This window comes from Emys orbicularis, chromosome 23, assembly GCF_028017835.1.
Source record: "Emys orbicularis isolate rEmyOrb1 chromosome 23, rEmyOrb1.hap1, whole genome shotgun sequence".
NCBI classification, from domain to species: Eukaryota; Metazoa; Chordata; order Testudines; family Emydidae; genus Emys; species Emys orbicularis.
In genome coordinates this window covers 13,458,443-13,485,903 of record NC_088705.1, presented here as the reverse complement: position 1 = coordinate 13,485,903, position 27,461 = coordinate 13,458,443, and the positions used below count along the sequence as shown (strand labels likewise).

Here is a 27,461-nt window from a genome sequence, read left to right as displayed (position 1 = left end):
TTCGTGGAGGATTTTGATATTTCGAGAGCTGGTTACCATTGCGATACGGACAGAAAACCAAACATTTGTAAATTCTCCGTGAAGGGGACTGGAGCCGTGGATCTTGGGAGCCCTGGGGTTCCTGCTGTCAGGACAGTCCGCCTGGCTGGCTGCCCCAGAGCTGCAGACCCTGGAAGCCTGGAGGTTTCTTGATCTGGTTGCCATGGGAACTCAGTTGAAATTGAAATGTTTCAAGTTCAATTAATCATCACATTCTGATGAAAAATGTGTCCCGTTGGGATTTTTCTGGCCAACTCTAATATTTAGGGAATCTTGTTAAATGCTAATATAGCCCCAGATCCTCAGCTGGGATAAAAATCACCACAGCTCCATGGAAGACAATAGATTTGGGGGTCGCGGTGAACATTCAGCTGAACATGAGCTCCCAGGGTGACGCTGTGGCCAAAAGAGCTAGGGCAATCCTGAGATTCATAAACAGGGAAATCTGGCAGAAGAGTAGAGAGGGTTTGGCACTGGTGCGACCATTGCAAGAATCCTGTGGCGGGTTCTGCTGCCCGCAATCCAAGAAGGATGTTGGTAAATTGGAGAGGGTTCAGAGAAAAGCCACGAGAATGATTAGAAAAAATCTGCCTTATGGTGATAGACTCAAGGAGCTCCATCTATTTAGCTTAACAAAGAGAAGGCTCAGGGAGGACTTGATTATGGTCTGTAAGTACCTACATGGAGAAGAAACATTTAATAATGGGCTCTTCAGTCTAGCAAGGAAAGGTCTAACACGATCCAACAGCTGGAAGTTGAAGCTAGACAAATTCAGCCTGGAAATAAGACATACCTTTTTAACAGTGAGGGTAATTAACCATTGCAACAATTCACCAAGGGTTGTGATGGATTCTTGACAATTTTTAAATCAAGGTTGGATGTTTTTCTAAAACAGGGGCCCCCAAACTTTTTCTGTCTTGCCCCCCCCCCCAGTAATGGAATCTATCTATGCCCCCCGGGAGCCACAGTCAGGAGCCAGGAGCTAGGAGCCAAGCTGTGCCCAGGGCCGCAGCTGGGGGCTGAGCCATGGCTGGGACCTGGGGCTGGGAGCAGAGCCAGGGACCCAGGATGGGGCCGGAGTGGAGCTGGGGGCAGAGCGGGACAGGGTGGCGCTCCCTCCCCACCTCCCGTGGGGGCTGGCCCAATCCCCACCGCACCCCCCGAACGTTCCTCTGTGCCCCCCAGGGGGATGCACCCCACAGTTTGGGGACCACTGTTGTAAAATCTCGGCTCTAGGGATTTTGGGGGGAAGCTCTTTGGCCTGTGTTGTGCAGCCGTTTGCCTGGATGATCACAACGGTCCCTTCTGGCCTTGGAATCCATGAATCTCTGCCCGAGGGTCAGAACAGGTGCCACCACGGCTCTCCTCTCCCACAACTGCCAACAGCTTTCTCATTGCTCGCCGGCGTCGCGATCTAAATAACAGCAACATTCGCTCCCGCTGCTCCCGAGCAGCCGCTCGTGCACTGAACGTGCACTCCCACGCCCCCGAAGGCGTCTCTCGCCTCGAAGGAGCTCTTCACATGCCAAGCGACACGCCAGACGCGAAGTTATCCACTTCCATTAGCCATTATCCACTTCCCCACCTCATCACCGTCTCCCGGGGATGCTGCCGCGCGCCCCCGGGAAGGAACACCTCGGCAGCTTTCACTTTCAATATTGCCTGTTGCGCCTTCCTTCGGCTGCTCTTTTGTTAGACACATTTGCAACAAAACCGTGTGTCACTTCAGCTTGTGCCGTGGCAAGTGACTTCTGTGCATAATGGGTTTCCTTCTCCCGCCTGAGAAAAGGGGGTGGGGGGGAACCCTTCAAAGTTCCTTTTCTTGCACGTATGTCAGCGACTTGTCGTGTGTGCTAACAGAGCGACGCTCTTCCGTGCGACGGGTGCAAACCAAAGTGGGCAGGGCTTGTTGCAAAGAATGTGTCGGCTTTCCCCTTTTGTTCTAGCTGCTCTCTGAGCTGGATCGCGACTTGTAGGTATTCGCAGACTAGTTTGGGCCACTTGTGAAATCCGTCGGCGAGAGGCAGCAGCCGTTTCATCCCCATAGAATGAATGTGACTGGTTAGGACATTGGACTGGGGCTCAGAAAATCTGGCTTCAACTCCCAGCTCTGCCACAAACTCCATACAAGACCCCAGGAAGTCACTGAATGTCTCAGTGCAGCAAAACTCATCTGTCACGTGGGGATAATGATACTTGCTTTCTCCCAGCCTCTGTCTGTCTTGTCTGTTTAGCTTGTAATGCTCTTCGTAGGCCTCACATGTGTCTGTCCAGCACCTGCTGCAATGGGGCCTTGATCTAGTCTGGGGTCTTTTGGTGCTACTGGAATCCCACTAAATAAATAAAATAATCTATTGAACAGAATCTAAATTCCTAGTTCTCATTGAACGCACTTGGGCAGCTCAACCCTTCTCAGAAGTATAAATCAAACAGAAACCTCTTAAAAGAGAAAATGTTATTCCCCTGGATCCCAGCCCGCTGGTTCTAGTGAGTCCTCTAGCAGTTGTATGATAATGCCTCCACTTAACAGATGCTCCCTTTTATCTAGTCATCTCTCTCTTGCATATCTCCTTGTGGTGCAGCACCAGGTTGTTCCTTTATCCCTGTGAAATGAATTGATCTTAGTCCACATCCCAATGGACAGGTGTCAGGCTCACAAAATCCAGCATCCCATTCCACATTACCTGCCCCCCTCAGCAGCAAGACAGAGGAAGAAGGCTGGCCCAGAGGTTAGGGTACTAGCTGGAGACTCGGGGGCAAGTTCTTGCTCTGCCACTGACTTCCCGCATGACCTTGGGCAAATCACTTAAGAGCTCCGTGCCTCGGTTTCCCATCTGTCTCATGGGGATGATAGCACTGCCCTGCCTCCCAGGGGTGAATTGTTCAGATACTACAGCAAGAGAGGCCATAGAAGAACCAGAGACAGGGAGAGTAAATGCTGACTTGAGCCCTAAGTCTGCCAGACTCACTTCAGCATCGGAAATGCCACAGCGCTCAGCGCTTAAAGTGTCACGGGGATCAGTGTTACGTCCAAACTTACTAGGACAGACAGACTGAGCTGACCGACCTTCACCAGCCCTTAAAGAACATGAGATTTCTTTAAAAAAAAAAATTGACGACGACAAGGGGTTTAATCCTTCAGCACGAATAAGAACTTAAGAACAGCCCTACTGGGTCAGACCAAAGGTCCATCTAGCCCAGTATCCTGTTTACCGACAGTGGCCAGTGCCAGGTGCCTCCACTGAACAGGGAATGAACAGAACAGGGAATCACCAAGTGATCCATCCCCTGTCGCCCATTCCCCACTTCTGGCAAACAGAGGCCAGGGACACCATCCCTGCCCATCCAGGCTAATAGCCATTGATGGACCTATCCTCCAAATCTGATCCAAAGAGCTTTGCACTCAGCAAAGTGTAAAGGAAATTCTGTTCTCTGACCCAGGCTGTTCCTGAAGCAGAGATCCAGTGAGAGAGGCCTGGTGAGTCAAGAAAACCAAAACACCATAAACCAAAGCTCGCTGTGCGTGTTAGCCAAAGGTGCAAGCTTCCCCAGAACAGATGGCTGATGCTACAGAGCCATTCATAGCGACTGCCTCTGGTTTATGAAGTGATTCTGCCGTAAGTGAAAGCAGATAACAGGGAGACAAGATCTGTATGAAGACATAACGTGATGAATTGCCCGCGGGATGAAAAACGCAGAGCTCAGCTGGAATGCGCCGGGGCCCCGATGTAATCAGGAGTGATACAGGAGTCCAGGGGCGGGGAGGTGGTATGCTGGTCTTAGGGAACGCACCACGCGATGGGAGTTGATTCATTGCTGCGCGGATGTGAAAGTGCCCTGCTTGGTTTGAAAAAAGAAAAGCGGTTTCAGTGATAAACGACCCATCCCTTCATGCTACAGGCAGCGTGCTCAGAACTTCCAGGCTTCCGCGTCCTTTCTGCTCCTTTTGCAATAGCGTTCCTCTCAACGTCATCCTGCCCCAGCAGAGTGGGGGGACCCACGGAGCCACTGCAGCATCTGTAACCACTGGGAATTAAGCCTATACATGGGAGACAGCACGGCCCAGGGGGCAGGGGTCTAGCCAAGGAGTTGGGAGGACCTGGCCCTGACAACCACCCGCTGTGAGTCATGTCACGCCTATGTGCCTCAGTTTCCCCATTCATTAAATGATGGTAATGATAATGACCTTTCTTTGTAACGAGCTTTCGAGAGCTACGGAGGACAAGTGCTATATCGGAGTTAGGTGCCATTATACAAAGAAACAACCCAGCCTGCCTGTCGTCTAGGCTTTCCTTCCTTCCCCCGCTCTTTCCCTGCTGTTTACAGGACACCCACCACTGCAGAGCCTCAGCACTGACCTATAAGGTCTCCTCCTTATAGCCAAATACACACATCCAACCCGCACCCACATCTCGCACTTTGGGGGGGCTGTAGGAAACGGGGCTGGGAGTTTAGCCAACCCCAGATTTTGTGTGGAAAAGGAAACACATGCACCTGGGTGAGATTTCATAACGCAAAGGCCGGCAGCCCTGAGCCCAAGTCCCTTCTCCGATGCGCTCCTAACGATGCACAGGCTCCCCATCGCCCCCAGAAGGCAGGCAGCAAACCAGGCTCTTGGTTCCACTCGATAATGGGATCACTGTACGCAGGGGCTCAGAACCAAGGGGGCTGAGTCTCCATGGACCTGTTGCCCAGGGAGCCATTGACCCTGCACAAAGGGAGCTTGAAATGTGACTATTCCGATCTGGTGATGCTACGGCCAGCTCCTCAACAGAGTGTAGGTGCCTAATTCCCATTGATTTCAAAGTGAGTCTGGTACCTACATACCTTTGAGGATCTGGCCCGCCTGCCCACTTCGCACCCCTGTCAGTGCGGGCACCGGGTGCATGGCCGTGAGGAATCAGACCCCGAGGGTCCAGTAGCAGAGAAAGTGAGAACTAGAATCATAGAATCTCAGGGTTGGAAGGGACCTCAGGAGGTATCTAGTCCAACCCCCTGCTCAAAGCAGGACCAATTCCCAACTAAATCCCCAAATGGCCCCCTCAAGGATTGAACTCAGAACCCTGGGTTTAGCAGGCCAATGCTCAAACCACTGAGCTATCCCTTTCCCCCACCATCAGGATCAGGCTCTGGCCTTCCCGCCCCCCGTGATGAGAGGGCACCGGCTCCCCGGGGGCGCACTCACGTCGGTTAAGGCCGCGTTGATGTAGTTGTTACTGTCCCCGTCCATGGAGATGAGGAAGGGAAGGCATCGGTCCGGAGGCAGGACGTCCATGCTGCGGTTCTTCTCCCGGTTCCGCGGCAGGAGAGCGATGCTGCACTCCTCCACGTCCAGGTGGGGCGTGACCGAGTTCAGGGTCTGCAAGGCACACGGCGCCAGGGTTACTAAACCCATCCCTCCCCCGCAGGCGTCCCTCTCCCTGGACTAGACCTGGCCTGCGACTTGCACTAACAGGGCAGTTCTGCTCAGCAGCAGAGCTCCCGGGGGCGTGGGCCCTCCGCAGAGCTCCCTTCCCCGTGCAAGGCCAGTGTTGACTGGAGCCTCGAGGGAGGAGAAGTGGGGGAAGGCTGCTCTCTGGTTGCCTGGTGACACCCCACCTGGACGGGGGCTTCTGGCCTCCCACAGGCAGATGAGTCTGAGAGTCTGAGATGGGGATCGGGATGGGGGCAGGGCACAGGGTAACAGGACACCTGGTGGCTTTGAACTGTAGTTCCTAGGAACGTCTTGCCCCCAGGGAGGACTGGCAGCATCTCTGTAGCCTCCCAAGGGTGAATGGAGCCCCCGGCCCAGGCCAGCCTCCTGGGGGCTCACCTGGAATTCCTCCCGCAGCTGTGAGGAGTTGCTCTGCGGTTCTATCCTGACCATCTCCTTGTACGTCGGCTTGAATTCGCTGACCGGGATGGCGGTCTCCCCACACAGGCAGGCTTCCAGGATGGCGTCGTGGATGAAGATGTATTGCTCCTTCGGGGGGAGGGATGACACCAGCATTAGCAATGGGCTCCGGGGGGAGCGGAGAAGGGGGCCCATCGAGGAGGCCCTGGACACACCAGGACTCGCTGCTCGGTCAGGGACACGTGTACGGGACAAACGCTGACTCTGCTGCCCTGAGCTGCCGCTATGCCTAGGTGAAGTGGGCCAGCGTTGCCCACCTGGGGAGCCCTCTGGGAAGGATTAAGCCAAATGCCCCCGGCTCTCCGGACCCCACAGGCTTTGCCACGTTTACTGAGGCCATTCCTGGCAGGACGCTGTCGGACATGGTGGCAGGAGAGGTGTTTTGCTTTCCATGGGAGCATCAGAGGATGTTATGGAGACAGAGCAGCGATACATGATGCAGGAAGGGCTAATTAATTAAGGTTAATCATCACTAACTATTGTAATTGACTGCTCACTCAGGGCCATGACTTAGGGGATCCCTGTCTAGGGACCACAGGCTGGTAGCCAGGGAGTCAGAGAGAACCATGGGGTCTGCCTGTGTCCAGCAGCCTCAGTAACAGGTCTCCTTTAGATGCACCCAGCCCAGTCCTTTCTCTCCTCCTGGCACCAGACCAGGATAGGGAGAAGGGAGGGGAACAGACTCTGCACCTGATACCAGATCTGGGAAGCCTGTTGTTAAAAGGCAGACGTGGGGGGGCGTCTTCCCCCCTTTGTCTTCCCTACGCACCTCGGTCTGGATCATGTTGATTCTCCGCGAACAAAGCGTCTTCACGCAGTTGTAAATGTCCACAACGCCCTCGCACTCAGCCATGTCCAGCATCACGTCCAGGACGATGTAACAGCCTGTCCTCCCGGTGCCAGCGCTGGGGCAAATGGGGAGCGGGAGGGGAACAAACAAATACAGGATGCTTAAGTTATGCCTACGCTGCAATCCCAGGGTGCCGACCCAAACTAGCTTTAATCTGGCTAGGTTGGGTATCGGCGCGGCCAAGCTGCAGCAGCCCATGTTTCAGCCTGGATTCGCCGCCCGAGTAACCGCCCGGGGTCCGGGGTGGGTTTGTATTGCCTGCACTGAAGCCCGTGCTGCCGCAGCTTCACTACTAGGGTACCTGAGCCAGCTGGATTAAGACTAGCTTAGGTATGGCTGTACCCCGGGTCTGCAGTGTAGACGTACCCTTAGAAACCTCCCAGCGCTGCCCATCACACTCACCCCATCAGACAATCCACTTGTCTGAGCCGTACCAACCCCCGACACGCCAGGAATGGATTTACTCCCCCCGCCCTCTTTTCCCAGAGGCTTTTACAGTGAAATACTAATTTCTGGGGCTGATGAATCACTCCCCATGATTATCAGTGATTACAGACTACGGGGACTAATCACACTCCTTGTCTCCAGTGAATGAATACTGATGAGGCAATTGACAAGGCGAAATCAAATAAAAAAATCCCTCTCATTCATCAGCTCCTCCTCCTTTGCCCAGCAGAGGAAGAGCCGTGAACCCGTCGCAAAGGAAGTCTGGGACGCTCTGATGGTTGTTCAGAGAGGACAGGCACTTTCTGTTCTGTTCCAGGTTCAAACCAGAGGCCTGGCCACTCATTCCTGGCCCTGTAGGCTAGGACAGCTGGGGTGGTGATCTTCTCCGATCTGCATTGCCTTGTGCCTGGCCAGTCCTTGCATGGGAGATCTCCAAGAAATGGTGTAACAGGGGTCAGGAGCGAACTCAAATCCCTACCAACATAGGTTAACTGGGACCTGGTGGGAAGGCCAATTCTCTGAGCAGAGCTACAGCTGAGGAGTTTATTTGAAGGCAAAGCAACCCCAGCAGCTGGGAGCATATAAATGGAGAGGAAGGAAGCACTGGGGGGAGAGCTGAGAGCCTGAAGGAAGGCCAAGGTAGGCAGGACTAGCTGCTGCTAGTTCACAGGGGACCAGCCAGTGACAGTGACTCAATATTCTCTTCCACATCCCGTCCTGAACTGCTGAGCTGTGTTGCCATGTGCTGCTAAATAGCTGCCCTGCTCCACCCTAGAAGTGGCTGCATTTCTGTGAAAGGTGGCTGTGGGGGGAACCCCTAAAAGAGGACTTTAAAAGAGGGTTTTAAATCGAGTATTTTCAAGTGGTCAGCTGTCCACATTCCCATGAAAAACCCATCACAGCCGGGACTCACCGGCCTCCGTGGCAAAGCTTGTGCTAGGAATGATTTGGTGGGAGTTCTACGACCTGTGCTCCAGAGGGGGTCACAATGGTCCCTTCTGGCTTTCGACTCCATGAATCTCAGTAGCGCGGCCTGAGTTTAACGGGCCAGGGGGGCTGAACAACACACTCTCGCGTCACGGGGGACGCTCCGAAGCAGGGTTAGGAGATGCTGCCTGGAGGGGGCAGCGTGGGAGACGTTTGTACTGAGCCTGAACAGGTGCTTTCAGGCTCTGGGCCAACCTGGATTCATTTCACTGGCCTGTAAAATTCACGTCAGGAGAAGACTCAGGCCCCTGAGCAGCGCTCCAAGCCGCGAGTGCTTGAAATACACACCCTCCCCTGGCTGCCTCCTATTTCAGAGGCGCCTGCTACCCATCAGCCTGGGTAAGAACATTTTACGGCTCAGTACGTTCATGCAGGGACATCCAACCCGAGCCATAAACCAGAGGCTCCTTACCTGCCGCAGCCGCCCTTCTTATGCAGCCAAGTCACACATTTCATAGCCCCCTCTGAAATATTTTACTATCAATCCAAGTGTCCTACGCTCCAAGCCAAAGCGCCCTGGGACAAGACTCTACTGGGGCGGGCCCCGTTCCCCTTGCTCAAGCCCTCCCACTTCTCGGGAGCTTCACGCCCAGCCTCTCCAAACGCAGGGGTCGCATGCTGCCTATGAGCGCTGCGCCCCCTTCCACTGCCCGGCAGTGAAATCTCTGGGGGTCTCCAAGCAGCCGCGGCTGCGGCTGGTTCTTACCTGCAGTGGATGACTATAGGCCCTGCGTCGGGGGGCGTGGAAACCTTCACTCTCCGGATGAAGGCCAAGAGCCCGGTGGCGTGGTAAGGCACCCCGTGTTCGGGCCACGATGTGAAGTGGAACTGCTTCACCTCGTGCCGCGCTGAGTAGCCCCTCTGCAAAGGAAGCACAAGGCAGAGTGAGGCCGGAGGAATCCCGGAGGCAGGAGCCAAGGACCTGGAGAAGGAAGGGGAATGGAGACCCAGACTCACTGCAGCGGTCTCTGGATTCCAGGCAGCAGCGGATGGAACCACCAGACCCAGATCGCTGGGGCTGGCTCTGCTGGCTCACACGCTAGTGATCTGGAGCACTGGGCAGGTTGCCCCTCCGAGCAGGCTCCTCCCTGGCCCTGCACCTTGGTTCAGTGGGGGGGCGGGGATGCACCCAGGCGTAGGTTCTTGTTGTCCTGGACGGGCTGGGAGGCAAGGTGGCCAGCCCCAGTTGCCGGCCCTGAGGCAGTGAGTCCGAGTGTGCATCCGTTCAGCACTGCCACCCTCTCCTCCACGCTGGGACACCCTCCTTCCCCAGTGCAGGTCCCTGTGCCACTACCCCCTGCCTGGAGCTGCATGAGGGCTTTGCTCTTCAAACTCCCTCCCCCCGCCCCGTCTCTGACACGGAGCATCCCCAGCACTCCCCGGGCAGCCAGAGTCCTGGGGTCACTGTGTCACGGCCAGGACAGGCTTCCGGCTGCCCCCTCACTGCACCCCGGAGACGACAGGATGGGCGTGTGCGAGCCACCGGCCGGGCATGCTGCACTCAGCGGGATCATGCCAGGAGACCCTACCCTGACATTGCTCCCGTTACGTCACCAGCGAGGCTGGGAGGGAACAAGGTACAGCAGCATTTTAACAGCCAGTTAACTCCTGTGGTCATGTATGAGAATATGCCTGTTCCCCGCCGGCCGTGTCATCGCATTCCCTGGGGTGAGCGTGCCCAGGCTCTGTCGAGTGTGCGGTCACTCAGGAACAGACAGGGGTGGGTGTGATTCTCCAGGCCCCTGCACCTTGGGCAGCCAGGGCTAGGTATGGGTTAGCGGGTTAGAGTTAGTTTAGCGGGTTAGGGTTGGCTTAGGGGTCTAGGGTGATAATTTACACACACGGTGCCCTGGTGTAAACAGAGGGAAGAATCTTGCCCCATACCTCTAGTGCCCCCTAACAGGATACAGCACTGGCATTTCTGCGTGGACCCCGTGGATTAACCCCCTTAGCCACTGCTAAGCCTTGCAAGCTGGCAGTGCCATGGCCAGACGTTCCTGGTACCCCACAGCCACATGGTCTCGGCTCTTTTTCCGTCAGCGACGATGGCGTTAAAAACAGACAACCAGTGATAAGCAGCCCATCTGCACAGGCCTCCGGGGCACCAAGGAATGGCCTGGTAATGAATGCACTCGTTTCCAGGAAGCTGTTTGGTCCCTAGCTCGTAACGAGACAGTAATTTCATGTTCCTGTAGATTAGGGGGTACATTACACTTGTTATGTCCCAAGGTCCCGTACAGTACAGTAATTGCCATGCAACCTGCACTCCACACTAGAGGATGGAAACAATCGTTCATTCCCTCTGCAATTACATGGTGCTTACCCTGAAATTAGATCATCAACAGTGACCATGTAAATAAAGAACCTGGAGTCCACCTCCTACCAGCCTGACGGCCAGGAGCATAGGCCAGAGACGCAGCGCATGGCTTGGAGTGGGGCACAGAGAGTCTCACGAGGAGTCCTGGGGTGCAACCGAGCCCCAGGAACCTCACGCTGAACAGCAAGCAAATAGCAATCTTCCCACGGTGAGACGGAGCGGACAGAGAAATAGGCTCCCCAGGAGAAGGGGGGGAAGCCCCACTCTTTGGGGCATTTAAATGGGCCAGGACACAGCCCAGAAGAATGTACTGTAAAGAGCGATGCTGCCCTGGCCAGAAAAGGAGTGGAGGACCTTAGGTCTTGTAGCGGGTACTCCAACCAGTTCATCCTTACAGAGCTGACCCCAAGCCCGTTGAAGTCAATGGGAGTCTGTCCGTTGACTGATGTAGGCTTTGGTTCAGGCCCTTGGTGAACAACTAACCCGCTTCAGCATATCAAGACCAACCCCAGCATCCTGGGCCAAATTCTGCTCCCAGTGTAATCCAGAGTGACTCCCGTGAAGTCAGGGCAGTTACGCCAGGTTTACACTGCTGTATATGAGAGCACGGTTTGTTTGCTGGGCTCTAGATGCACATGCGTGGTGGTAGCTCTCTGTATGTCAGTCCCTGGATTAGCCTGGTCCCCAGCATCTGCAAAGAGCTTGCAGACTGTGCTTGCTGGCTGCATCCCCTTCCCTGGGAAGCACAGGGGATTGGCTGATACAAGCCAGGGTGCAACCTAACCTGGGATAGAACAGGCCACGGGGATGAGCCAGCCCATAGCAGGCGCTTACCCTCTCCAGGGCGAACGTCCGGACGGTGTATTCCGCCAGCAGCTCTGATTTGACCAGGGTGATTTTGATGTCTCCGTACATCTCGGAGTCGTCCGGCCAGTACTTGGAACACTTCACCTGCCACAAGCAAACAGACCAGGCTGTAGCACCGCGGGAGGACGGGCCCTAGCAGAGCCAAAGCCGTCGGGGAGAGGAAGGGGACCGGTCCCTTACCCTTCCCACCTCCACCAGCTTGGTGATCATCACGATGCTGGAACAGTGCTCCTGCCACACCATGCGCCAGAAATCGTACACCATTTCCTGCTTGGGGCCTGGAGGACAAAGAGGAAAAGAACTGAGACCCCGTAGAGGAAACCACTATGCCTCCCCGGGATCAGGGCCCCAGTGGGCTAGGATCTGTATAGACATATACCAACAGGCAGGCCTGGCTCTGAAGAGCCTCCAGTCTCAATATCATGCTATTTCCCTTTCCCCCTGTTCACTTTTTTTGGTAAATAAAACCCCTTGGGAGTCTGAAGCGAAAATGTGTCTCCTCACTGAAATGGTATCTTCCCCTGCTGACAGCACTTTCTCTTGTTATTGTAGGGTTGCTTACACTCAATGGGGCTGCATGCGGGTGTTGGAATTGCGTGCACTGCCTTGCTGTTGTAGAGCTGCAGGTGAGAGATGGGCTGTGCACGCCGGTTTGTTATGGTAGGGTTGCTTGCCCGCAGTGGGGTTGCAGGCAGGGGTGGGCTCTGACAAGGCTGCCCACGGGTGCTAGCTTTGCGTCTCATGTTATGGTAGGGTTGCTCCTGAGCACTGAGCTGTGTGAACTCGTTTATAATTGCAGGGCTGGTTGTGACAGCTGGAATCTTTTGATCTGAGCGCAGTCCTGGTGAGCCACTGACGTGGTGTGGTCCCCTGACGTAGCCCAGAGCCAATGAGAATGGAACCTCCCTTCACAGAGAAGCCAGTTCATTGGTCTCCATTTCAATCAGACCCGGTAGTCGTCTCCACTTTGGGACTGAGCCAAAGGCCACTGAAGTCAACCGGAGTCTTTCCATTAACTTCAACGTGCTTCGGCTCAAGCCTAAATAATTCTGTCGTGTTGCTGTGACCCATTTGGCCTGCAAAGGCCCCGGGCATCCTGCAGGGAGAACGGGGCTGGACGCGAGGATCGCAAGTGATTATTATTCACTAGGGAATTTCCAGACGGCGTTTGGTTTGGTGCTATTGAGCTGGGATCAGAAATTCCAGTGTCCAGCCCACCCTGCACCGAACCACGGATTGAATCTCCTGTCTAACACATTCCAAACCACATCCCCTGGGGGTAAAGCTGTGGGTCACCATCTGTCCAATGGCTCTGGGAGAGGCAAAGGATGGAAGACAAAGCCCGGAGGTGGAAGGCACTTTACCTTGAGTGGCTATGAAGTGGTTGGATCTGTGGTAACCCTGTAATGGAACAAGATTCTGTTAAACCTCTAGGGAAGGAGACCTGGTCGAGACACAGCTGACGAGCCACCCTCAGTGGGGGCTGCCATGGAGACCCTGTTCCTATTGACCGGGCTGATGACCAGCTCGCCAGAGGACTGGACCATGGTGAGTGGGTAAAGCCCGTGGCACAGGGTGACTACTTGGCAGCACTGTGCATTTCCCCGGGCAGGGGGAAGGCTCAGGCTGGTGAGATTTCCCCTGCAGTGATCTCTGCACAAACACCATCCTCTGAACACGGGTATCTGAACTGGGCATAAAGGAAGCCAAAGCCTCTTGTTCAGAACTCTCCTGGGTCCCGGACAATGCCAGGCTGAGAGAGACTGACTGCCCTCAGAGGCTAGTCAGTAGGACGCCTGGCTTCGAGCCGAGACTCCCCGATGCTCCATGCATAAGCTAAGAGTTTCCAGCAGGCCGGACCTGGGGGCTCATTGCATTCTCTAAAGGACGCTATCAGCTGAAAGCCCCCAGACACAACCTTCCTTAAACACAGGTTCCCAGCCAGGATCAACAGGCGCACCCCCAGTCCATGCCAATAAGGACGCTAGGCAAACTCCAGAGACCCCCCTGAGGGAGGCGGGGGCTTTCTGACATCATCCCCTAGGTTTGGTCCGCACCAGGAGCTGACAGCGTGATGCCCAGCTTGCAGAGACAGACTCACGGAGCTATGGTAGCGCAGGCCATGACAGCAGAGGATAGCCAGGACCCCACAGATATCTACTCGGGGCGGCTAGCCCGTGTCACCGCTGCCTGTGCGACCGCGGCTCCACTACTATTTCTAGCACACTAGCTGGGTGAGAGTTCGCACAAGTACGTGTGAGCTGGGGATCACACCCGGAGCACCAAGTGGGGACGTAGCCGGGCTGGATGGGACCTCAAGAGACCATCTAGACCATCCCCTTACGCTGAAGCAGGATTACGTCTACCTACACCACCCCTGAGAGGTGTTTGGCACATGGGCATGACCCTGGGGAATTCCTCTCTCGGTAGCTAGGGGTAGGCAGCAGCGCGAGAGCAGCCCCCCTTCTGCAGGGCGGGGGAGAGAAGGGAGAGGGCTGGGAAGTGCAAAGAATGAGGAGGGATGGACGGGGGTGAACGGGGGAGGGAGCGAAGAGGCCTCGGAAGAGGGGAGAGACGGGCAATCAGAGAGGGGGGCAGGAATTTGACAAAGGGTCGGGTGAGGAAGAGGAGTCCAAGGGGGGAAACAAGACCTCAAAGGGGGAGGGGGGGTGGAGGAGAGAGAGATTTCACTGTAGAATCACCCAGGGTCACCCCACCGACGTGCTGGAGCAGACTCTGCGACCCCCCTCCGCCCCACTCTCTACTCCAATTTGCTGTCGGAAGCCGCTCACCTGGCCCCTTCTCCCGTCTCCCACAGCAATCAAAGCCCTGGCCTGGGCGTTCGGGGGCCAGGCGTCTCGGTCACAGGCTTCCTGCTTACACAAGCAGCACTGACAAACATTTGAAGGCTGCGGGTAATGTCACCGTGACCGCCCTATTCGTAATATCCCAGTCCGAAGCAGCCACGTGGGCCCGTGTCATGGCCCCACTCTCCTCAGTCCTCTGAGCCAGTTACTGCAAACGTCACTAACTCTAAGCAGGGAAGAGCAAATCTTAACGAGGCCAATAACAGAACCAGGAGGGCTCCAGAGGCAGACCCATCACGTGCAATTTCAGCAGGATTGGTTTCCAAGGCTGGGTTTGCTGGTATGGGAGAAGCTGACTTGACTGTAATGATGCATTTGCTGGAGATCAATAAGGAAATAAAACCCCTCCGACGGCAGCCTGACTGGTGGGCAGACGTACAAACAGACCCCCCCTGCTCCGTCAGAAAGAACCGCGATCGGGTGTGGAAGGGGGGACGCTGAGCCAGCCTGATTCTCACTGGTGCACAGACCTCTCCAGCTACTGCAGGGCTGTAAAGAGCCTTGTCTGCGAGGGACAGTGTGAGACCGGTGGAGCGACCCAGACAGATATGAGGGGGTGCCTGTGATAGGAGGGGGCTGGACTCCAGGACCCAAGAGGTCCCTGCTAGTGCTGCGTGGACACACTTATTCCAGGACTGACTCATAGGTTCCAAGGCTAGACGAGACCATCGGGATCACCTAGCCCGACCCCCCGTGGGACACAGGCCAGAGACCTGTCCCAAGACATTCCCCTGCACAGAGCTTTAGAAAAACATCCCAGCTCGATTTGAAAAATGAGCCGCTTCTTTTGGATCGTTCGTTTAGTTTAACCTTCTTCCCAAGCTCTGTAAGCTGAACCACAAGCAGCCCTCGCGAGTCGGCCGGAGACACAGACCCATAGCCCTGCACCAGTTTGAAGTCACATCTTAGGTCACACTGAAAAATCTTTCCCACGTAAACCAGGCCTCAGTGCCGACGACAATCCAGTCCTTTCTGTCTGCTTCTGTGGCCATCGCTCCTCTGTACCCATGTGCCATTCCTGGGCCTGATTCCCACTGGCACTACGGCCATTTTACACCACTCAGCCAGGGCAAAGCCACCTCAAAGTGGGGGCACATGTGATCCGTGTGCACCCTATGGCCCCTTTGCATTGCCGCAGCTATGCAGAGCGTGCAAACGAGAACCAGGCCATAACCCCGCTGTGCGGCAGGGAAGTACCATCCCTGGTGTACAGCGGGGAAACCGAGGCACACGGCGGGGCAGTGACCCAGCCCAGGTCACACACGGAGTCTCTGGCCCAGGCAGGACTTGAACCGCAGTCTCCTGAGGGGCAGCTGAGTGCCGTCTAACAGGCACCTGTACACACCTACCCCACTTGCACCAGGGCCAGAGCACAAGCTGGAAGGAAGTCCCCAGGTTGGTGTCTTGGGAGGAGTAAAGGAAAGTGGGGGGAAAGAGAGGAGAGGGATACAGGCTACTTACTTCTCGGTTTATCCGAATCTTAATGATCCCAATCGGACACAAGTTGAAAAGAAAAAGAGACCAGAGACAGGCAGATTAGTAAGGTACAGTCCAAGAGACGGATTAGAACACAGCAGCCGTGGGAGCGGGTCACAGACGACAGACAGCGGAGACAAGGAGAAGCAGCAACCGCCCATGGGGGACTCGGCGTTGCTCCTGCTACCCCATTAGATCAGCTGGGCAGAATCACTAACCGGGACAGCCCAGCCCCCTAGACCCTATGGGGGCAATGCTCAGCCAGGGGGACCCCCAGCTGCGATGGGGGGTGGGGAATGAGGGCCCTTGGCTCCGGTTCAGGAAAGAACTTGCCAAAGAAGTTCTGCGCGAGCCCCCAGGTTTGCCAGGTTCTCCCACCCGCGCTGCAAACTGAGCGGTGCTGGCAGGCTCAGGAGAACCGCTGCGGCGCTTCATATAATCATCCATGGACTGAGGTTGGACTGAATTCCCATGCAAACGACTCGAGGGATGGATACATCTGGCACGATCCAGGAGAGCTTCCCCCATCACCCCACCCATGCACCCCTCTCTGATTACTCCAGCCCTAGGCTCCCCACTCAGCCCTGCGTGTGCCCCTCAGCCCGACCCACTGGATACCCCCGTCACCCCAGCCCTCGGCTCCCCACCCAACCCTGTGTGTGGCCCTCAGCCCGACCCACTGGATACCCCCATCACCCCAGCCCTGAGCTCCCCACTCAGCCCTGCCTGTGCCCCTCAGTCTGACCCACCGGATACCCCCATCACCCCGCCCATGCACCCCTCTCTGATTACTCCAGCCCTGGACTCCCCACCCAGCCCTGTGTGTGCCCCTCAGCCTGACCCACCGGATACCCCCATCACCTCAGCTCTGGACTCCCCACCCAGCCCTGTGTGTGCCCCTCAGCCTGACCCACCAGATACCCCCATCACCCCAGGTCTGAGCTCCCCACCCAGCCCTGCCTGTGCCCCTCAGTCTGACCCACTGGATACCCCCATCACCCCAGCCCTGAGCTCCCCACCCAGCCCTGCCTGTGCCCCTCAGTCTGACCCACCAGATACCCCATTACCCCAGCCCTGAGCTCCCCACCCAGCCCTGTGTGTGCCCCTCAGCCCGACCCACGGTACACCCCCATCACTCCATGGGCTCCCCACTCAGCTCCGCGTGTGCCCTCCGCCCGACCTGGCGTTTCCCCTGATATTCCATTTCTGGTGCCCTCCACACACAGGGAGAGAGTTTGGTCCATGGGGTGGGGAGGAAAAGACCATGGAAGAAAGAAGGAATGAATGAAAGAGAGAGAGAGAGAGAGAGAGAGAGAGAGAGGAGCCCAGGAGGAGGAGGGGGAGATGGGGTCCTGGGGCGCTGCTGGGAGGAACAGCGAGAGCCAAAGAGCACACGCCGGGCAGGCTGTGGGAGCAGAGCTGTGCTGGGCCCTGGGCCCTGTCATGCAGGGTGTGGTGGGTTAGTTAGACAAACCTCAGACATTCCTCCCGGGGGATCCCGCCTCCCTCCACGCACTGCTTGGACTTGCAGAACCGTCCCTTGCAGAACATGCATGGCCACACACGGGCACTGCGAGGTCCCCACGCTGCCCTTCCCACCCCTCCGCGAGCGCATGGCGGGGACGCCGAGGTCAGGCCCAGAGCCCCCGGGTACTCACATCGATGTAATTAGCATTGATGTAATCCGAATTGGGGTCCCCGAGCAGCGGGTGCAGCTTGACTCGATGACGATCGTCTGGAGAGCAAGTCAGACAAAAAGGCTGTGATGGTGCAGACAGGGGGCGGCAGGGACGGAGACAACAGGCCGTGGTCCCTGCGCAGCTCCAGCCCAGCTCTTGGCACCCTTCCTAGCGCTCCCCTTGGAGGGATGCAGCTTCTCATCAAAGATCTGCTGATGCACGTTCACTTCTGATCTGCAGCCCCCCCTGCTACTCCAGTCCTGCCTCTCTCCCACCCCAAGCCTCACCGATGTCCCTCGCTCTGACCCGCAGCCCCCTGCCATTCCGATCCTGCCCCCATCGGTGCCCCTCACTCCTGACCCGCAGCCCCCTGCCATTCCGATCCTGCCCCCATCGGCGCCCCTCACTCCTGACCCGCAGCCCCCTGCTATTCCAATCCTGCCCCCATCGGTGCCCCTCACTCCTGACCCGTAGCCCCCTGCTATTCCAATCCTGCCCCCATCGGTGCCCCTCACTCCTGACCCGCAGCCCCCTGCTATTCCGATCCTGCCCCCATCAGTGCCCCTCACTCCTGACCCGTAGCCCCCTGCTATTCCAATCCTGCCCCCATCGGTGCCCCTCACTCCTGACCCGTAGCCCCCTGCTATTCCAATCCTGCCCCCATCGGTGCCCCTCACTCCTGACCCGTAGCCCCCTGCCATTCCCTGCTGTTCTATTCCAGGACCTCTCCTGAGCAGAGAACTGCTGACCATGATACCGAATTTCCCCAGATGATGGGCTCTGGCCCACCCTAATCTGCATTTCGTTGGGCCCTAGGTCTGCGGGGCAAATCCTTGGGGAGCCCGACAGTCATAGAGTGCCCCGGCTATGAGGAAGGAGCCGGGCTCACAGACTCGGGTGTCGCGGGCGCCGCAGGGAGCCGCCCTGGGCCTAGCGTTCTGCTTGCTGCACCCAAGCTCAGGCCACGCGGCAGGAGCCCCGGATGCCAAGGGAGCTGCACGTAGGGCAGCAAAGAACCACCCCTGGCTCTGCAAGGTGCTGAGCATCTCACCGCCCACCCTTAGAGTGAACGCTCCCTCCAGGGGCCGGCGTGCAAAGGAGCCTCCCTTTGGGCACAAGTAAGGGCCAAGGCCCGCTCGGAGATCCACCCGTCTACATCCAATGACTTCAGTTAACGTCACGTTTCCAACTCCCAGGATTGTGTCCTGAGCCTCGTGACATTCGACGGGAAAGGCCCCAGCTCCTGGAGTCCTGTGCTCGCGGGAGACTCAACCTGTGGTTCTGTAAAGGAGGAAGTTCCTAGCCCCCCCTGGTGGCAGAGAGATGCAGGGAAACGGGACCTGAGTGCAGCCCAAAGGCCCAGAACCCAAAGGCCAGTGAAAAACACCCCAGTGTTGATCATCTTTAAAATCCCATGAGTTTTCAGCCAGTCCCGTGACTGCTAGGGCCTGACCCGTGATTTTTGAAGGCGTGGGGTTGGCCTACGGTTAACGCACTCGGCCCAATGGGCATCACAGCAGCATACGGGGCGGCAGAGCTTGGTCACAGCTCTCGCGGGGCGCAGCGTGCAGGGCGGCACTGGGTGACGGTCGCCAGTGAGGGACCGTACCAAGCCCACCGTGGCAGCGCCTCCTGCCGTGCAAAGTTCCACCCAGGTCGCGCAGCGCCGGCCAAAGCAGCCTGTTCCTCCCCTCTCGGGCTGCCGGATTGCTCGTCCGAGCTGGGAGGAGAGCAGGCATCGCGGGATTGCTCCTCCCCATGCGCCAGCCAAAGCAGGAGGAGCCCCCAGGCCGTTACCCTAGGGGAGCAGTGGGAGCCGCTGCCATTAGAAAGAGAAACCTTCACCTGATGCCGGGGCAGAAAGAGGGGGTGCGAGCAGGGAGGAGTTGAGAGGTCTCCTCTCTCCCTCCCCCAGAGCAGAGGCGCCTGTGGTTGGCCTTTGTGACGCGCTTGACACAATTTGCTCCCACTCTGCAGCCATGTGAACAACCCGCAGCAATTTGCAGAGCAGAGAGAGGAGCCGGCTATATTTAGAAGCAATAAAAATAACCGGGGGGTGGGGGGGGGAAAGGTATTTCAGAGCAGCTTCAATGCGGTGACACAGCTTTGGCTGGGCTTTGATACCCTTTGGATCAAACTGTTTTTTTGTGCCCCACCCCCGCCTGGCCCATTGACTCACTCCTTCTTGGGGTGCACCCCACATCACCCCCTAAATCACAGCAAGGGGATAAGCACTGGGGCAGGTCTCCCCGACATATCCTCCCCTACCCCCCGAGTGGGGCAGCCGACAGAGCAAGGAGGTTCTTTGGGAGGGGGCTGGTGGTCGTTGGTATAAACCAGTCTGGCCTGGGGTTAGCCCCAAACTCAGCCTCCTGACCTAATTTCTATCCCCGACAGATTGGCCTGGATGTCACAAAATCCACAGGTCAGTTCCATTTTCCTGGTGAGCCCGCGGCACAGGAAAGCGCCCTCGTGTGTCCCTTTTGGGGGCTGCGATGGAGAGAGGAACGCGGGGATTGACAAGGGCTTGCACTGCCGGGCCCAGCACCGAAGATGCAAATGACGCGGCCATGCCATGCTCCAGGCTATGGGAATATGGCCCCGGGGGACAATGGGAATTCCACAGCAGCCCTAGACCGGGAAACAGGAATCTCTCCCCTGAGCTTTGCACAGCGCTCGGTGCGGAAACAGCTCTCTTGCCCTTTGCTTCGGCCTCTTGCTGCATCGTTGCCTCTGATTCCTCCTTTCTGTAAAGCAGTTGGGGAGCCCCAAACAAAAAGGAAGTTGCACTGAACTGTAACTTCTCTGAGAATGGGACGGAGCGCGAACGGCTCTGAAATGGCCGCCGGAGCCTCGAAGGGGGCATGAAGCAGAAACCCGCAGCGGGGAGTCGCAGAGCCCAGGTCTACAGAGCTGGGGAGACATTCGGCCTCCAGCGGACGCTTGGACCCGTCCCCCGCCCCAAGCTCCGGCCTGAGCCCAAACGTCTTTGCAGCTGGTTCTAGCGCCGCAACACGAGCATGAGTCTGCAGACCCGGGCTCGGAGACTCGCTCCTGTGGGTTTCCGCTTGCCGTGTCCACTAGGGTGATGGACAGGACAGTCCTGAAATGAACAGTTCAAGTCCAGGTCCTGGGCTGAACGACTCCGGGTCACCATTTGTCACGGATTCCCTGTGGCGCTGCTCCGTGTCTGCCCAAGGCTCAGGGCTGGCGCCCGCCTCTTCCCAGTGGTGGGGGCCGGCGTGGGCCTTAGCCCCGCCTTGCCACGAGGCCCCGCCCCCTGCTCCGCCTCTTGCCCCTGAGACCCCGCCCCTGGCCAGCCCAAAAGCCAGAGCCAGGCAGTAGTACGAACCACCCAGGGAGCCCGGGCTGCTGTGGGGAGCCCCAGACCCTCCACCTGCCCTGGGCAGTGCGTCCCCGGGGGCTCTTGGGCACCCCGGCCCGCCACCCAGGGCAGGTGGAGGGTCCAAGGTTCCCAGGCTCCCTAGGTGGCTCTTCTGGCCTGGCCAGGACCTCGGGGGAAGAGGAGGAGCAGGGGCAGGGCCACCGAGGAGGCAGGGCTCCTGCATGTGTTCCGGTTTTGCACTTTGAAGAGGTGGTCACCCTAGTGCGGGCATCCCCTGACTGTCGGGGTAGGGACCTGGCCATGGGACCGCACCACAGGAGTCAAGCACTCGCACTCTGGCAGGAACAAGCCTTTCCGGTCCCTTCTGTTCTTTCAGAGCCTATCGCTTAACCGTAGCGTGTTTATCGTGTCCACGTCTGTCTGTTCTCTTACCCTGTAAGCTCCCCGGGGCAGGAAAATGGCTGTATAAGAGTGAGGTATTAATTAATAGCAATAGGTGTTCGTACACCACCTTGCACCGCGGGGCCCAACTTGTCCGTAGCCTTTGAGCACCACCAAACGTGTCCTATACTAGCAGGGTCTCTCACGGCCTAAGGAGCCAGTGTCGCATGCAACTCCAGCCCGGGCGCTAGACTCCACGGCACAGAACGAATGGACACCGCACCCCATAGACAAGGCGCCCCGTACACGGGGATAGCTGCCACACTCCACCCGCCCAACACATTCGCTCGGCTTCTTCCCCCAATGAATTTGATGGATTTTACTCTGCAGGGAAGCTGCCCCGCCCCCCAATCCTGGCCTGACTCACCGCAGTTATTCCGCTCCACAGCCAGCTGCTCTCCAAAGCTTTGCCAGCGCTTCTCCGTCCTGCTCTCCCAAGGCAGCCCTGCCAGCACCCTCAGCCTTCCTGTTCCAGTCCTGCCCCACCCCATTGCACAGCTCGGCCAGTGCACTACAGGCACGACCTACCGCCCCTCGCTTCCCAGCTGCTCCCCACACACGGCTCTGCCAGTGCATCTCATTGGGGATCTACAGCAGCCTGTGCTGTCCCAGGCCTCGGCCTCTGCTAGGCAAAACTGGGGTGAGGCAAACCTCTGGGAGGGACAAAAATGAAACCAACCACCGTGACAACGCTCAAGAGCAAAGCACAGCCTAGGTCCGTGGAGTGAAGAGGCCAGCACGTCCCCCAGCGCATCACCCCTCCACACCCCTGTCGCCTGTGCGTTGCTAGGAGACTCTTGGCAGAGGTTTCAAAGCATTCCGATATTAGGCAGGCAGGTTTTTCTGTTGTTTTTAAAGCCTTTGTCTCAGGCACTTACAGGTTGGCATGTGATCCTGCCTCCCTTTGGTCTTGTCTTTCTTCTTGGATGCATCCCAGCCTTCAAAGAAACTCTAAAGAAAGCAGAAAAGTCTATTATCTATCCAGGGAACAGATACGTGGGGTTCTCTCTGGCAGCCCCTGCAGCAAACGCCCCGTCACATGCTCCAGGCTTAGGGTTAGGTGAACTACCCATTGCGGTTCGCCCAGCACTTTGACGGTGGAGTTGGGCGGGGGGCGAAGTGCGGATGGTGTTTTTGGGGACTGTCCCAATTGCTGACAAGGGGGATCCCGCACCCAACAAGCTGAAGGCTCCGGGATATTAAAGGGTCCCAGAATAGGACTTTCAGGCTCATCACGATACAATGTTGAGCTGCAAGGTCGTGATGACACACCAGACCTGAGAGTCCTGGCCCTCAAGCCGCAATGTCCCATCTCTAGCCCTGGCCATCCCTGATGCAACAGAGGAAGGAGATTAAAAAAAAACCTCCCAGAATACATTGGGGGAGGGAGGGGAAATCTCTTCCTGACCCTGCAGATGGCCAGCTGTAACCCTGAAGCATGAACCCTTAGGAACGTAGGACATAAACCAGACGTGAGCCCCAGAGCTCTTGAGCTCTGCCCCCCACCATCACAAACAACCCCGTCATACCACTGCACTCATACACGAGTCCGGCTCTCTCATAAAACTAACTACGTTGCTTGCCCCACAACTCCTGCTGGGAGGCTGTTCCAAAACCGCACCTCTCGGCGGTTAGAAACCTTCTCCTGATTTCCAGCCTGAATTGGTTCCTGGCCAGTTTATACCCATTTGTTGGTGTGTTAACACTGGCCTTTAGCTTAAATAGCAGGGAGAGTGAAGAGCTATTTACCCACTAACGTCTTTACAGAGAGCCGTCATATCCCCCCTCAGCCTTTTTGCTAAACTAAACACGCCGAGCTCTTCCTGTCTCCTCGGCCCTCCACTCCCCGATCCTCCTGGGTGCTCTTCTCTGCACCTGTTCCACTTTAAATTAAACTTTACTGACCATGGAGGACCAGAACCGTACACAGTTTGCCAAACGAGGCCGTACCACCTGGGTCCTGTCAAGCTTAACCAGTTCATGTTTGTGCAGCAAACTAAGGACCCAATCCACAGCGATGCCATTGGACTGCCACTTCCCAGCACAAACACCGCAACACTGCGACACACAAGTTTGTCCCATCAGAGCATCTCTCAAAGCAGGTCCCTCTAGAAGACTGACTTAAAGGTGTCTGGGCCTAGCCAGCTGTTCAGCGTTATACATGGAGGAATGTATAACGCTGGCCCTCACATGCAACTAACGAATGCCCTGAAGCCTGAATTTGATTAGCCTTATCGAGTGATATATAGCAATGAGGAAATCGCACATTGCAAGAAGTGCCTTGGGGAAAGCATGCTGGGGTCTTTAGGGACTTCTCTGGCACATGGCACATTGTTGTGTGGCTGGACACACACCACAGTCTGGTTTCCTTAGGCCAGAGGAAGTTGTTAGACTGTAAGCTCTTTGTGGAGTGCATCTTTCTGTGTGTTTGTGAAGCACCGAGAACAATGGGGTCCAGGTCCCGACTGGGGCCTCCGAACACTACCCCACTCTCTTGCAGAAACATCAGCACAGGCTTCACAAACATCAAATCATTAACCCTCACTGCCCCACCACTACTTTGTGAGCCAAGCCTGTATTATTTGTCCCTAGAAGGGGAAACTGAGGCACTGGGCGGTGACATGACTAGTTCAAGGGTACGCAGTGCAGCAGTGGCAGAACGAGGACCAGAATCCAAGAGTTCCGACTTTCAATCTGCTTCTTTAACCAGAGAACATTTCTGGGAGCTGCTGTGTGCCAGAAAAAAATTTCAGTTCCAAAAATCCCTCAGTTTCAGAGCATTACAAATTGCTTATTTCTCCAGGTCTTTCCTTACCCTTTTTCTCTCCCCATAGAACAGCCTGGTGTGTAATAACAGCAACATTCACGGATCGGAATAAGAGGCAGAAAGTGGAAGGAAATTACATGTTTTCTCCCCACCCATAATATCGAAGTGCTTTTCAAATGACTAGCTCTGAGCCCATACAGCAGCTTTTCAAGCAGCCCTAATGATTATAACTAACCAGGGTTTGTCCAATACATAAAAGAGGGGGCGAAAAGGTTCCTGCACTTGAAACAAGTGAACATTAAACAGTAATTTCACTGGGGGATTTCAATAGCCAGGCCTGTGGGACACCAAGGAATCGGGAAATCAGCCCTGCTGTGCGCGCTGTAGCAAGTGTCAGAAAGCAGATCTCACCATTATACCTACTTCAGCCTAATAGGGTAGGGAAGGGACAGGAATGGAGGCATTAATGACTCTGGGGGCATACGCTCTCTGCATTAAAACAAGAGGAGACCATCTACGCTGATCAGGCAGGGCGGCTGCTGCACAAGGGAGAACTGTGGGTGTCTATCACGGGGCGGAGAGAGATGCACTCAGCAGGATAGCAAGGGGTGGACCTGACATTGTCCTGAAGCCAGCCGGGCTGGGCAAAGAGCAGTGCAGCTGGGTTTGCAAAGGGGGGAGCCGTCTACAGGGGCAGATCTGGGAGGGGAGGGCCCAGCATGCAGAACGTTTCCTGGACTGTCTAGTAAACTGCGGACATGGCCTGGTTTTGGCCTAGTTTGTTTCAGGGGATGACAGCCCAGGAGCCGCGGGAAGGCTGGGGTGCCCCGCCTGCTCATGTCTAATTTGGACCCGGATCCTCCAGGGTATTTAGGCACCTAACTCCCAGGGGTGTGAGGGCCCTAAATATCTTTGAGGATCTGGGCCCTGGTGCTTCATGAGACATCTGACCTCAAACTCCCATTATTCAGATGAGCGCTGGTCCGTGTCTGCAGCATCCCACGCTTGCAGAAATACCCCCAGGCCGGAGTCCCAGCGATCTGAATCCAGCGGTCTGCCTTTGCCCCGCTCCTCCCCTCCCCTCGGCTACGTCAGGGGTGGGTGTGGGAGGCGGGTGCAGGCGAAGGGGATAAAAGCACAGGGTGGCAGGATTCCCCGACAGCGCCCCAACTCTCACCTCATACTCCTGCTTGAAGCCATAGCCTTCCGCTGTCTTCATCTGGTTGATGTGCTGGAGGAGATCGGCCACTCTGACGGCAGGGTGGAGCTGCCCGGTGTGGTACGGAGAGCCTTTGCGCCCGCACTGGCGCCGGGGGGAGCCTCCGAGCAAGCTGCTGGACTCGTTGACCGCACTGCTGCGCTGGTCACCTGGGAGCCACGGGGGACAGGCACAGGAGGAGTTCAGAAGACCACACAGCGGGCTGGTGCTCCTGGCTGATTTGCTCAAGCTAAGCAGAGTTGAGCTGGTGAGATTGCCCAGGGACGCTCAGCCTGCTGCAGGGGGCGCTCTTGCCACGTCGGACTCTCCGTTGGGGTTCTGTGGAAGCGCCCCCTGGAGGAGCAGCTGTCGCTACCCTTTGGAAGGGCACAGCACGAGCACCAATGGCCGGTGCAGCGGGGCGGGGCACGGTAAGGTGTTAAAACTAGCACCGTAATACTTCAATATGGCCTAGTTAAAGCAGGGGGGCGGGGGAGGAATAAGCATGTTAATAAACAACTGCTTTGATGAGGTCAAACTGTGCTCTCAGTCCGTTCTGGAGTGATTCCGAGACTTTAAGGCCAGAAAACACCATGATCATCTTCTAGTCAGACCTCCTGCACAACACAGGCCAAAAAAGCAGCCCCCAGTCACTTCTCTCTGAAGCCCGCACCTTTCCGATGTCTCAGAAAGGTATCCGGTCTTCTCTCACAGACTGAAAGGGATGGAGAATCCACCGCCCCCTGACCTATGTTCTTCCAATGGTTAATTATCCTCACAGCTGAAAAGGCGTCTTATTTCTAGTCTTGAGGTCAACGGACTTCACTGTCAGTACTTGGTTAAGTTACTCAATACTGACACCAACGTAACTGGGAGTAGAATTTGGCCCATCTGGGCCAAATTCAGCGGGAGTCTGTATTTTTTCATGACGAGCCATCACTACCTTACTCGTTGATTAATTCTCAGGATTCCCCAGATGCTCCCACCCAAAGTTCTGAGCTCTGACTCTGCTAAGAGTCCTGTTCGATGCAGAGCATTTCTCTGGATGGCAGCATTGTGTGCCTACTGCAAACAAGTATCTTCTCTGTAAGATTGAGTTCTGGCTGTGGTTACCCGAACGCGTCTAAACAATCCTTTCTGGTTCATTCCATAAAGCTCCAGGGGTTCCTTGCATCTGCTAGAAAATGCCAAATCCCCCATCCACGTTTTGCGATTTCTAGTGTCTGCATCGCGGGGGTTATGAAAAGCTAACAGAGGGCTAATATGTTAACAGAATGCAGGAAACCCCATACATGAAATAGTGCAGGCAGCGTGCAAAGAAAATCAGACGCTTTCGGTAAATGTCTTAGTCCCTGGGTAAATGATTGTCTCTTAGCCTTTGTGAAGTGAAATGACACCTATTGAATGGACCTCAAACATGTCATTACACTGACAGGAGAGCGACTGTGAATGGAATACAGCGATGCGGGGGAGGGGAGGGATGAAACATGGGTGATATGAACTGGAGTTTATGATGATTTGTAGGACATTGAACACAATCAAAATTCATGATGATGATAATTTGCAATTATGCACAATAGCTCCTTTCAGCCAAGGACCCTTACAGCCATTCACTAGCTGTGCTCTCACATCACCCTGTGACAGCGGGAACTATTATTTACTCAATTGACAAATGGGGAAACTGAGGCACGGGGAGGGGACGGTCACACAGAAGGTCAGGGACCGAGCTGGGACCTGAACCCAGGAGTCCTGACTCCCAGCCCAGCATCTAACCACTAGAGAACGCTCCCCCCATTTTATTTTCCAGGAAGGTGCCGGGTGCCTGCGCTGGGACTCTGGGGTCTGTTTTATTGGGGAAAGTTGATTGAGAATGTCAGGCTGTGCCAGCGCTTGTCACCTGCAGGCAGCTCAGCCGGGTGTTTTTTCGACACTGGTGTTTAGAGATTTGGGATGGGGCTATTTTCTTCAGTTAGGGGGGAAAGTCGGACTCCGGCTGAGCTGGCATCTGTCTGCCCCGTACTCTGTCAAGTGGAGGGATGGGCAGGCGTCCTCATCAGCAGGGAGACCGCCTGCTTTCCTCCCCAGCACTCCCCTAAGGAGGCACAGGTGAGGTCCCACTCCCTGATATCGGGAACAGCTCAAGTCTCTACATCCCTTCAAACGCTGCAAGGAGCATCAGTTTGTGGTCTCTGATGCTACAGTCCAGATTCTGCTCTCCCCTCTTCGCCAGCTTAAACTCAGAGCAACTCCACAGAGCTACACCAGTGTAAGCAGGAACAGACTCAGG

At 56.2% G+C, this 27,461-nt stretch overlaps 1 protein-coding gene across 3 annotated transcripts in view; it reads right to left on the bottom strand.

The window, feature by feature from the left end:
• PTPRU (protein tyrosine phosphatase receptor type U) overlaps positions 1-27,461 on the bottom strand; it is a 266,338-nt gene that overhangs the window by 23,220 nt on the left and 215,657 nt on the right. For 2 of the 3 annotated variants that reach the window (XM_065421874.1, XM_065421873.1), the window contains 11 exons: positions 25,154-25,344; positions 22,088-22,160; positions 17,402-17,478; positions 15,729-15,746; positions 12,765-12,801; positions 11,581-11,678; positions 11,368-11,484; positions 8,923-9,077; positions 6,702-6,837; positions 5,852-6,001; positions 5,225-5,398 (listed from right to left, as the gene is read on the bottom strand). In XM_065421874.1, coding sequence (XP_065277946.1) covers positions 5,225-5,398; positions 5,852-6,001; positions 6,702-6,837; positions 8,923-9,077; positions 11,368-11,484; positions 11,581-11,678; positions 12,765-12,801; positions 15,729-15,746; positions 17,402-17,478; positions 22,088-22,160; positions 25,154-25,344 — 1,226 coding nt within the window. The remainder of the gene's footprint in view (positions 1-5,224; positions 5,399-5,851; positions 6,002-6,701; positions 6,838-8,922; positions 9,078-11,367; positions 11,485-11,580; positions 11,679-12,764; positions 12,802-15,728; positions 15,747-17,401; positions 17,479-22,087; positions 22,161-25,153; positions 25,345-27,461) is intronic. The other variant, XM_065421875.1, reaches the window with a different exon arrangement.